The sequence below is a fragment of the Amblyomma mixtum genome, chromosome 1 (genome assembly GCF_055824585.1).
Source record: "Amblyomma mixtum isolate Tamu chromosome 1, ASM5582458v1, whole genome shotgun sequence".
Taxonomy (NCBI): Eukaryota; Metazoa; Arthropoda; class Arachnida; order Ixodida; family Ixodidae; genus Amblyomma; species Amblyomma mixtum.
This window is the reverse complement of record NC_143012.1, coordinates 311,506,712-311,519,638: the sequence shown is the minus strand read 5'-3', so window position 1 is coordinate 311,519,638 and position 12,927 is coordinate 311,506,712. Positions and strand designations below refer to the sequence as shown.

The 12,927-nt window shown below is 46.1% G+C and overlaps 1 protein-coding gene across 4 annotated transcripts in view; it reads left to right on the top strand.

The window, feature by feature from the left end:
* The window catches only part of LOC149372437 (uncharacterized), a 77,945-nt gene that overhangs the window by 40,441 nt on the left and 24,577 nt on the right, over nt 1–12,927 (top strand). For 2 of the 4 annotated variants that reach the window (XM_089566930.1, XM_089566926.1), the window contains exons 1-3: nt 4,180–4,285; nt 5,539–5,778; nt 8,341–8,482. In XM_089566930.1, the coding sequence (XP_089423056.1) occupies nt 4,237–4,285; nt 5,539–5,778; nt 8,341–8,482 (431 nt within the window). In that variant the 5' untranslated portion in view covers nt 4,180–4,236. Of the gene's footprint in view, nt 1–4,179; nt 4,286–5,538; nt 5,779–8,340; nt 8,483–12,927 lie in introns of those variants that run through there. The other 2 variants (XM_089566929.1, XM_089566928.1) reach the window with 1 other exon arrangement.

Sequence of the window (12,927 nt, the reverse complement as noted above, 5' to 3'; positions counted from 1 at the left end):
AATTGTAATAATACAAAAACATTTTCTTACGTACTGCATCAAGTTTATCATCATCAAGCTTACGTACTGCATCAAGTTTACGTACTGCATCAAGTTTCTGCGAAATTCTAAAAAATGACACAGATAATACTTACGATGGGCTACAAGCCTCTCAATAAATAAGGCGCCTAATAGTAACAGTTAAAAAGCTGACAGTTTAATATTAGTTAACAAGCTTACTAGTTAGCACATCTTAGCTGTATTCTGATGCGTTACAGAGGTGAAAATGCTATGCCGAACAAAGCGCTCTTCTAACTCAAATCACCGTTTTTTTTTTTTTTAATTTCAAAACACCACAGGGTAAACACCGGGTGTAGGATATAGAACATGGTAATCGTATTGTATTCAGTCATATATACATTCTTGTACAATCTGCGACGCTGCCCACAGTGCTTACTTCCACTATGCTGCCCGCCACACCGAGGAGTATATGCTTTTCGCCTGCTTCGTCTCGATGCTTTTGCTTAATCTTTGCTCAGATATTTCAGTCTATTTCGTGTGCTTCTCTTTAACCGCACTCTTCGATATGTTATGACCGTATCCGCTCGCCTTTACAAGAGTACGCTAAGTGGAAACTTTTCTTTTTCGCTGAAGTTTTAAGATTTAAACTTTCAGTGTCTCTGTTTATGCTCACTAATTTTGTTTGCACGTAGCTGGAAGCTAGCTCGCCAAGCAGTTTCGCCTTTCCGTATACGGCAATCCAGTTGGGAAAAAAACTTCATGCCGTCGGAGTGAAAGCCCGATAAGGCTCTGACTTATCAAGAGTTTCTCCCGATAAGCACTCCCATGCCACTGAGGTTAAAGTGGAAAGTTTATTGTCAGTTAAGACGAAATTACGCAAAGATAATACAGCAAGAGGTTCCATAGTACAAGACGGTAAACGGGACCTCCTAGGTTGCCTCAAAGCCCGCTCGAGTATGAAAGAATGATCAAGACAACACTTAGGAATCACCGAATCTCCTTTTTTTTTTGCCTAGCTTCAAAAAGCAGTTAGAAGCCTACTCTTCAACAAGGTTGTTAAACACTACACACTGACAAATGGCGAATGAACTAAAAATTCATGCACAGTCATCAACGGTTGGCTCATCTGGTGCGTTCTATGATATTGGATGTGAATGGCTACCCAACCGCACCATTTTCTCTAATTCTGGTATGGTATCTGTATTGAAAAATATGTCTGGGTTTGAATAGGTTCACAAATAGGATTGTGGAAAGTTCGCATTGGTTTTATAGAATTAGCGTCCCAAAGTGCTTCAGGCTAAAAGAAAAGCCATATTAGATAATTTCGACTACTTGGGGTCCCTCAAATTGAGTTCTTTCTCTCTCTCTAGCACTTCGCCTCCATCGAAATGCGACCGCCAAGGCCCGGACCGAAGCCTAGTTTCTCGCATTTTGATGGAGACAAAATACAAGAGGCCCGTGTACTGTGCACCAGGTGGTCGAAATTATGGTATGGTATGGTATGGTATGGTATGGTATGGTATGGTATGGTATGGTATGGTATGGTATGGTATGGTATGGTATGGTATGGTATGGTATGGTATGGTATGGTATGGTATGGTATGGTATGGTATGGTATGGTATGGTATGGTATGGTATGGTATGGTGTGGTAGATTTAATGTCCTACCCTGCACATATGCGATGAGGGAGCTATAGTGAAGTCCTCCGAATAAATTTCGACCACCCGCTGTCCGTTAACGTGCACCCCAGCGTCTTTCGGCTCAGTAGTCGAACGCCGCAATCACAAGTTTAGTGAGTCAAGTAAAAAACATCCCAGGAATCACACACTGTCACCATACTAGGTCCGGGTAAAGTACGGATAAAAAAATCTGCTCAATTCACCCCCAGTGATATCCTCAGCAAGAAACTACACTACGTTGTGACTCTCTTTCTCGCATCCCACACTGCGCAAGGTAGCAAATATAGAACTCCTGAGGCTCAAGTTCAGTGCCCCAGAGTGGTTACAGACTGAATTGGCCGTAGTGCTTGAGATAGTGAAATAGCGATAGGGCTCCTCAACAGCCTCACCGGAGTACACACAGGTGACAGGCGTCTCCATGGCGCGGGGACGGTGCAATACACCCTGTGATGGCTGCAGCAAGAAAGATATCGGCCAAGAGCTGCAACGTTTCTTTTTTTTTTAACGCTAGCCTGCGCAAATTACCCGTTATTTTGAGGTTTTTTTTTAATTCCAGATGTTTGTCGTTAGGTATAATGAGAAAGGGAGAGAAAGTTAGAAGTAGGAGTGTAAACAAGCCTCGCTTAAAAAGTAGCAGAAGTTCTCGATAAAGCGGTTATCATGTGTCCACTTGCGATAGTCGCCTGCAATGCCCCATCGCAGGCCTACCTTCCTTAGGAAGCATCGTCTCACGGAGGTTGTAGCCGGGCAAGTCCACAGCAAGTGTTTTTCGTCACATAGTACTGGCGTAGCACTACAAAGGGAACACTTGTCAGTCACTTCTAAACGTTTGTCACGCCGCCGACGATGCACAGAGGGAGCCAGAGCCGCTCCTGCCTGAATCCGGCGCACAGATACCTCCTCCTCCCGAGTAAGACTAGGAGGACAGGGTACGAACACGGAGGAATTAGTGTGTGTGTTCGCTGACGCAAAGCCTTTTTCTCGGAAACATGGGACAGGAACAGATCTGGGGAAGAGGGGAAAGTGGCCGGATGTCTGATGTGTCAAGGTGTGCCATTGTATCCCCATGAAAATTATGCGGATCGTGAGCATGGCCGCGAATGAAATGTATACGCACATGACAAAGGTATTTTGTGCAAAGTTGGTGAATGGATTGTGTAATTTGGAATGTCTGCGGCAAGGAAGTCGGTGTAAATGTGAACAATATCGAAAGTGGGTACGAATGAAAGCGAAGCAATTGCACTGTGTATCGCCTGAAGCTCCAAGGCCAGGGGGGAGCAAGTATCCGCGCTATATGTGGCGCGGGATTATTTTGAGTTACTTCGGTGAGCGCAGCAATTTCCTGAACATCAGAGTGTTCACAAGGAAACGGGCACCTTAAATGCGCGAAGGGCATTTTAAGTCCGAAAAGCTTGTGTAAGTGTCATTTCCTGTTGGGCAAGAAAGAGCAATGCTTCATTACATAGGACAAAGGTTCCTCCACTTCGTTTTTTATGTTATCCACACCATATAATCCTTAGTATCCCTCTTTTATTGTGTTTGTCTTGCGCACACCTTTTTATGTGTGGCCATTTGTTTCTCCGCACAAACAATATTATTATCACCGCTTGCTTATCGCCACTTATCAGACATCTTCACTCCTTCAGGTTTGCTCCTAAAGTTCTCTGCGCACACTCGCTATTCTAAAACTTCCCACCAGTACGAGTTCTGGTCAGAAACACCTTCTAAATCACGCCCTCATCTCAAAATTATGCCAGCGCGTACGGTTGAGTTGTTTTGGCAGTAGATCAAGGCAATCTCCATTCAGCCATCTGAGTCATACTAGCACCAGTGATCTATATCATGGCTTATTTCATACCTTCAGAACCATTAAATACCTGTGTCCTCTTTCATTCACGCAGGCCATTGTGTAGCATGTTTTTATTTTGTTGTACTCTAGCATGTGGGCTACTCATCTTGAGCAGCCTGACAAGAGTATTTCTCTGTTGGTGTTGTTGGCGCAACAACGAATGGCACATACCCACATTGGGGGATTGGCCTGAATTTGGAAGCATAGATATTTGTTCAGCTGTATATTTACGTAGCTAAAAAATTAAACAGGCAGATGATAGGAGTAAATTATTACAGAGTATTTCCTCCTCTTCTTCCTCCGTCATTCATTCTCATTTGAAACCCATAATTTCTCCATGTCTAATCGGCTGAACTGAAAGGCAATGTACGCAGGAAACCAACTTTGCATTAAAGCCAAAGTTGCATCTATGGCGTTTATGATCCGTTGGGAAATTACCAACCACGCACCAGTTTAAAATGTGGACTCGTATATGCACGCGTGCTTAGAGCAAATAGCCATGAGCGGGCCATCAAGTAGACAGTGCTGCTACAAAAGAGGTCGAAGAAGTCGAAGAAGGCGCATACAGGTGTAAGCTCGCCTGTGAGCAGGACGCATCTCACCACAACAACGCAGCCCAAGCTTTGGACGCCGGCCTAGCGTCAAGCGTCCCTGGGAGTGCGCGGGAGAGGCTCCTGTCTCAGCAAGGAACGCAAAGCAGCGTCCGTCATGCTTCTGGACATGGCCGAGGAAGATGGTCTGGTAGACGAGCCTGCAGGTGAGGTACTGGTCTGATCAATGACACGCACGGAAGCGACGGCTAAATTCAGCAAAGTTAGAAATCACTGATGCCTGTTAAAGCTTTAAAATGCTTACCACCGTTGCCGCAGACGTTTTGTCTTATGATGTGTACCTTAATGTGCTGTTCAAACCGCACTTAATGTGAAAGCGCTGACCCAATTCTTGAATACAAAACTCCCGGTATGTTCATTGTGCGTGTTTCTACAGAGGATGCGAAACTTTAGCCTACTTATTCTGGTTCCAGACATGTGTCATTTTAACGCGAGAGCAAGGACCCCGTTACTCGGATAATCCGGCGTAGGCGTTGTCGGCATTGTGAGCGAAAAATAGGGCAGCCTAAGTTGGCCACCTAAGTCATGTGACCATGTAGCGTCATCACAACCTGCCCATCAGGTGGGCGTTGTGAGCGAAAAATCACGGACATGGCTCTGGCAGGTGATAGCTGGCAGCTGACATGGCCAGGCACAGATTGGTCGTAGGGTTGTGCGACGTCACGTGGCATGGCCGATTCGAGTGGCGCTGCTAACACGGGCTTCTCAAATCAGGTGGGAGGCCGAGCGTAATGAAACCCTCCAGCAGTCGTGCATTCCGTAGACCACGCAGGCACGGCCGTATGGCTTGGTTAATTAAGGCTTTGTATTAATGCGATAATGTTAAAGGCCCTGTTACCCAGGAAATCCAGCGGCGGCGTTGTGAGGGATAAATCTCGAGCATAACTCTGGCAGGTGACCTAGGTCACGACACCTTGCGGTGTCATCACAAACTACCCACCGGATAGAGAGAAAATTGCCCAACGTGGTAGGTGGCAGTTAAAGACCGGTCATTTGGAAAGAGCAACCTCGGCCGCACAAGGCTCACTGATGCTTACTGATTATGCTTACTGATGATTCTTACTGATTACGTTGTCCCAATACTGATACCTCATTTAGCTACGTGTTTCATATTGCATGTATTCGTGTATGAACGTGACATTTATGTCGCCCTACTATTTTTTTCTCTGGTTTTTGCATATTCCCCCCTCCCTACTTAGATGTGCATCGAGCAGCTTTTTGCCCCAGGGTCCTTGCCATATGTATGGTGAAATAAAATCAGCTGAAACTTTAGATTGAAAATTCTGCTGTTTCGCGTTTTTCTTTCGGATAGACATTCGAAAGAACGCGGCCGAAATCTAACATGAAAGTACCCCTACGTCCCGTACGCATGTCGATCCACACGTCCGCTCGCGCCCAGGTCGAAACCTTCCGGCCAGCAGTGCGCCGTACCCTGTGGTTCGACTGGTGCCCAAAAGCAGCACGATGTCCACCGAGCTGCACTCGCCGCTGCACCGAAGCTGCTCCAAGCTGCGCTCAGCGGTATCTCCGACGCAGGACCGCTCGGAGCGGGAGTCGCCTGTGACCTCAATCAAAGACGACGAGCAGAGCGAGGGCGCAGGGCGCCTCCAGCGGACGGGCAGCGGAGACATCATCATCGGTGAGCACCCTGCAGGCTCCTGCGGCACAGCATTTTCCACCGCAATGCCTAAATCGGTGACGTCTGAAGTCCACGCTTAGCATTTCGCGAGGCATAATATAAGAAACGAAGAAATTGTCGAATAAAGAATGATTTTGTTCTCTTTTTCTTCGACGGACTGCGTGCTCTTATATATATATATATATATATATATATATATATATATATATATATATATATATATATATAGGTTGCGAAAGCGTGAAGTACTAGACTGCTTATAAGAATATATAGCGAAGTATACGCTTCGTTAAAGGAAACATATTTATTAAACTCGACGTTTCGATCGGAAGACCGATCTTCTTCAGGAGTGATTTTACATTGTGAATGCATCCCCTTTTATAGGGGCCGGCACAGAACAGGTAAGTGGGAAACACAAAGCACATACCAGAAAAATACGCATAAAAAATTATGAGAGGCAGTGCGACCCACACACACATACACCAAAAAAAAAAAAAAGAGAGCGAGGAACAGGTACTCAGTCAGAAAATACAACGTCCAGATTTCTGACTGAGTACCTGTTCCTCGCACTCTTTTTTTTTTTGGTGTATGTGTGTGTGGGTCGCACTGCCTCTAATAATTTTTTATGCGTATTTTTCTGCTATGTGCTTTGTGTTTCCCACTTACCTGTTCTGTGCCGGCCCCTATAAAAGGGGATGCATTCACAATGTAAAATCACTCCTGAAGAAGATCGGTCTTCCGATCGAAACGTCGAGTTTAATAAATATGCTTCCTTTAACGAAGCGTATACTTCGCTATATATATATATATATATATATATATATATATATATATATATATATATATATATATATATATATATATATATATATATATATATATATATATATATATATATATGAGCACGCAGTATACCGTAGAACTCGCACAATGGGTCGGAACAAGCAAAAAGGTCCGTCGAAGAAAAAGAGAACAAAAGCATTATCATTATTTTATTCGATATATACATACACGCAGCTGATTGACCAATATCAGATAAACTGATCAGAGATTAGAAACATAACAGGGTTTAATTCACGACGTTTCGGCTGGACGGCCAGCCTTTTTCGAGTGTGCTACAGCATTCGAAACACACAGCTTTTGAAGCGCGCGCGAGGTACAGGAATAGCGTGAAGCACAAATGCAAACAATGGGAAGGGGGGGGGGGGGGGGGATGGCTTAAATAGACGAGGTAAAACGAAACGAGGTAAAGAACGAAAAACAAGGAAATTATGACAACTTGAAAAGAGCGATCCCCTAAAACGGATGCGGGTGTTCGAAAGGAGGGAAGGACAGGAAAATAAAGGGGAGGAAGGGAGGAATTCCTTTCCTAACCACCTCATGGCTTTTCTTAGAAAGACAGGGGAGTGACCCTCGAGGTATCGCTTATTATCGCATTTCAATGACAAGCGTGAAGCGCTTGACCACTGCGCAATGAGCAGGTAATATTTCAAGAGAAACTAGTAGGGATAGGCGTCGGCTGAAATGCCAAACGGAACACCTCACAGAAAAGAAAAAAGAAAAGTCGCTATTGCACAAGACTTTGCAAAATCCCACTCTAGAAGGGTTTGACAGCACAACAGGATACAAAATAGGACATCTGCAAAAATCACAAGTTTCAAATCAGTCCTTACACAAGCAATCCGTACACACAAAAAAGAAAAAAAAGAAAAGAGAGAGACAAGCTTAACAACAAATCCAGCACCTGAAACGAACGAGCGCAAGTGTCATTATCTCAGTACATTTATGCTGTGGAAGGAGAGATTGAAGTCGAGTATCTGAATGAGGAGTGAGTGATGGAATCAAAGGGCATAAAGCCGTCTTTAGAACTCGCACTTTCTGCCCCCTCCAGGAGAGGAACTCCGTCTTTTATTTCCTAAAAACCAATTTTTCGGTGAGCACGCGCCGCTGGCTCAATGGTAAGCGCAGTCGGCTGCTGAGCCCGCAAATACGGGATCAAATCTCGGGCTGCGGCGGCCACGTAACGATGGAGGCGAAACACACAAATCGTTTGTGTGTTGTGCGATGTCAATGCACACCGAACAACCCCAGGTCGTCTAAATTAATCCGGAGCTCTCCGCAATGGCGCCTCTTCTTTCTCGCTCTCATCTTTCAATCGCTCCTTCATCCTCCCCCCCCGAGTTTGGTTGAGGCGCCCACCGAGAGGTGAAAGAGTCACTGCGCCTTTCCTTCCCTCATATCCATATTTTATCTTTGTGAGATAAGAATTGATTGATTGATTGATTGATTGATTGATTGATTGATTGATTGATTGATTGATTGATTGATTGATTGATTGATTGATTGATTGATTGATTGATTGATTGATTGATTGATTGATTGATTGATTGATTGATTGATTGATTGATTGATTGATTGATTGATTGATTGATTGTCTCTGTGTAGTTTGACTTTGTTTTGGTTCGTGGTGCTAGGGCTTTGTCAGATACTTTGTTTCCGTTCGCAGGGGCGCCGCTGTGAAACAGCACTCTCACTGATCTACGCTCCGTCGCTACTATGCAGGCGAGGTGCTGCTCTTGAGGCCAAGGCGTGCGTTCGGAGGCTCGGGGGAGGGACCCGCCGACATGGTGCAAGTGGAGCTGGACTCAATGCAGGACTCTCCTCCACCCCAGAACAGCCGGATTGAGGAGGTGCCGCTCTCCTGGTGAGCCCAGAGGAAGGGGACAGCTCTGGACACTTCGGCGACTCGAGATCTGTACACTACTACGGTCTTTTGAGGCACGATGTTGGTTTTCGAGGACGACGTGGAGAAGGGATATGATGACCTTCGGAAATACCTTCACACAGCGTCTTGACTATACGTAACTGTCGGGTCACGAATGCAAAGCGATACCTCCTGACCTGTCATTCCCAAGGCTTGGAATGAGCCTTTCGAAGGAGCGCCTGGCTGCGTACTTGCGTCATATGCTGAACAACGTCGCCAAATTCTGTAGGCACCGCTAATTGCTCGCACTGCGAAGGTAGATGTTGAGATGGCCGGACTGCGCCAGTAATTACGCAGAATAAAATAACGCCATTTCAGAGAGGAAAAAAAAAGCGGATGCGAATAACCAGGCAGCCCGAAATAGCTAAATACACTGTACAAAGAGGGGATGGCGCAGGTATTGCTTCTCTGAAGGTTCATTGCTCCGCAATTTGCCTCTTTACCAAGGAAAATTTTTGGAGCCCAATATGCACTCTTTTTACTCATTCGAGCAGCCATTGCTTTGCTCGAAATGCTTCTTTGTAAGAAAAGAAACTAGCGACCCGGGCAACAAACGACACCGTAACGCGGAACATAATGGCTCGATTACAGTAATCCTGCAATCTTCCGAAGCAAGGCGGGGCAGCCAACACTGCGGTCTATCCAAAAGCCTTGGCCGCAGCCAGATTAGTTAAGCATGTCGGTTGTTCCTCCAGCCAGACGCGTCGATAAAAGTCGGTTTAGGTCTGGCACTGATGTTAGCACCGGCGTCGCAATCAATGTTCTATTTGCAATCTACGCCTACCTTGGCTATAAAACAAGTAGTTGGGCCCCTGAAATCGTAGACTTGATTACTGCCCGCTAACGCAGTGTTATTTCGGTACCTGGATTCAGTACGTTTAGGTTACTTAAAATACATACAGAACCTTCTCAGCACGCTATACGTATTGAATATTACAGTAGGTACCATCAACGCCAAATGAAACGCGAACAAAACAACTGAAACGCGAGCACAAACAATCAAGCATATTAGCGGCTGGACATGAAATACAGGCGTGGCCTATTAACACTTCGGAAGAGTGGTCTTTTCTCTTTCGATGATGATGAAATAACTTTATTTGCACCCGTCAAGAAATCAGAGGGCGAAAAAGACGAGTCTTGACCGCCGTCATCTTCCTCCCCTTTCAGCAGGCTGGGATCCCTTGGGATTCAGCGGCGTCCAGGGCCAGACGGATGACTTCTTTTTGTTCTTCTTCTTTCTGGCTGGCCATTAAAGCCTCCCAGGACTCTATATTCCTGTCTGGTTCGTTGTGGCTAGGGCATGTCCACACCATGTGGATCATGTCTGCTATTTCATTACTCTGTTTACACCTCGGGTCTTGGATCGCCGGATGCCATCTGCTTAGTGCGAGTGGGTTCGGAAAAACTCCCGCCTGTAACTTTCTCCATATGACCTCTTCCTTTTTGCTGAGGCCCTTGCATCCTCCAGGTAGTGTCTGTCTTCCTAATCTGTAATGGCTAAGAATATCTTGGTACGTGTTCAGCTCCTCGTCCCTCTGAAGGGGCTCTCTGCTCGACGAGACCGCATTGGGGTCCCGGTGTGTGAGTCCTCTGGCCAATGCGTGCGCTGTCTCGTTTCCCCGGAGACCTTCGTGGGCCGGAGTCCAAACAAGGTTAATTAGTTCTGCCGGTGTCGGGCCGGCAGTCAGAATTTTGACTGCTTCGACAGATACCCTGCCTGCGTTGTAGTTGCGGATAGCCGATTTTGAATCTGTGATAATCACCTTGACATTCCGTTGAGTTAAAGCCAGCGCAATGGCTACCTCCTCAGCCGCTGTTACATCTCTCTGTTGGGTGCTGCAGCACGAGACTCGGTCTCCGCCCTCCCTGGTCGCTAGGGTTACGAAACCCGTTCTGCCTTCATATTCCGCCGCGTCCGTGTAAACCACGTCCTGTCTATTGGCTAATTTTTTCTGCAGAGCTTTCGCTCTGTCCTTTCGCCTACCCTCATGGTGTACCGGATGCATATTCCTTGGGAGTGGTGGGATTCTGATTTTGTTCCTTATGTCTGTTGGGATATTCTCCGTGTGTTTGAGCCGCGCTCGAGGTTCGAAGCCTAGCTTTTCTAGTATTTTTAGCCCCGAATGGCTGCGCAGGAGTCGTTGTTGTTGCGCTACTCTGGTAGCCTCAATGAGCTCGTCTAGTGTGTTTGAAATCCCCATGTTCAGAATTTTCTGGGTGGATGTGTAGGGGGGGAGGCCCAGGGCGGTTTTGACGCCTTTCCTAATTAGGATTTCAATCTTGTTTTTTTCTGCTTTGGCTAGCCGTAGGTATGGTGCCACGTATGTGATTCTGCTGATATGGGAAAATCAATTGCCCTTGTATTTTGCCTCCCTAGTATAATATGTGCGAGTTGTGCTGTTTGCGTTTAAGTTCTCTTGTTCGCGTTCCATTTGACGCTGATAGTACATGTCTATACATGGCGAAAAGCCACATAAGTGATGCATGGGATGGTTTTTAATAGATGGAACATATAGCTTCTAGTGTACAAAGCTCTCCCCTGTCCTTTCTTGCTGTCGCTCCGCTCTATACTTCTCCTCACTGTCCCCTCCCTTTCCCTTTCATTTCTGCCGGCTGCAGCTCGGGTGCTTAAGATATTAGATAGCAATTGCCGCGGCCGGCAATACTCTTTTGCTTCACTTTTTTATTTTTATTTTTAAAATAAACCACTACCACCACCACATATAACTGAAAACGGGCGTATAAAGTATGGTTCTCTTTGGGATCACTTCAATCCTTTTGCGTTTGACATTAAAGCTAAATATATGAGCGTACGTATCAAGGCACACACGGAATGCCGACGTCATGTTGCAGGCCATACTTAATGTAACTGAAAGTAGTCCGCTGTTTTGGTCTACTTCTATCGAACAATTTTTTTCATCGTGGCGAATGGTCGGGGGGGGGGGGGGGGGGGGGGGGAGTTCAGTTTGTAGGGAATAAAACTAAACTACTTTTTCAAGTGCATTTTTATGTGTTTGCATTGCACACTAACTTTTCTTCTTAAATGCGATAGCGTTAAGGACCTTGTGTCCCAGAAAAGCCGGCCTAGTTGTCGGTGTCGTTGTCCGTGAGCGAAAAAATCTACGAAAACTCTCGAGAGCAGCAAGCTAGGGGGCAGGTGGGCCGCCTTGGTCACGTGACCTTGTGACGTCATCACAACCTGCCGACGAGATCGTGAGCAAACTTCCCTGCGTGGCAGGTGGCACTAAAATGAATAACTGATCACGAGAGGCTCCTCGGAAATAGCAACATTGGTTTCACAAGCCCTACCGGTGACAGCACCTGCCATCGCAGGGCAGTGGCGCGTCGCTTTACCGCTGCACCACTGTTCCAGGAGTGGTGTGAGGACTCCCAGGGATCTATGAATGTAAAGTAGAGACCGACCGATTCCGCATATATGAGCATAATCTACTGACACTATCGCGCCATACCTTCAGGACGGAGATTATAGTGTACCCTCCAGTTTTTTTTTTGTTTGTTTTCACCGACATCAAGGGCACCTTTATGCAGCCTTCAAGCAACAAATTTAAAGCGTTAATTCATCCTTACTCAGAGTTATCAGCAAACGCCTACCGCTTTAGTTAGCTCAAAATCTTAAGTAACGTTCGCCCTCCGTTCACAAACGCGTGTTACTTCTTGCTATTTAACCGGTTCCTGCCTCCAATACACGCACGAGTGACGTAGGACCCTAAAAGAAAGACAAGCACAGCGTTGCCAACGCCTCACCTGCCGTATTTCTTTTTACGAGCTCCGCTCGGCAAAGGACAAGTTCTCACGGGGCTCACTCCGGGGACGGGCGCTGTTTAATTGCCCGCACGAGACGTGTGAGAGATACAAAGCGGCCTTCACCCGCACGAAGCCGAGGATATCCAGCTCACGTTGAAGCTGGATCTGGCGAGCGTTAACTCGGAAGAGAAATCAGGCCCCAGATACCCACATTCCTTGATGCCTGCTTCATCAGACGCACTGCAACTGCCTCGAGTTGCGAGCCACTCGAGAAGAGAGTTTTCCTTTTGTTCTCCTTGATAATACTTGGAAGTCGTGCGAACAGAACAGAAGGAAGGAACTGGGAGTCCATAAAATGAAATTCGCGTGAAAGCAAGCCTTTGGGCGCTAAGAATAAAACGAATTGGAAGTTATGCTTCAAAATACGAAGCGTTAATCATACGGAACAATGGGCTCTCCTTTCTGTCACTGTTAGTAAGTGCGTAAGAAGGTGCCACGTTTTATAAGTTGCTTGGAAGTATTCCTATAGTACTAACAGTGCTATTGTACAGAAAAAAATGCTTGAATTCTTGCACTTATTTTGCAGGATAAAAAGGGGTAAGACGGCCGGCAAGATAATC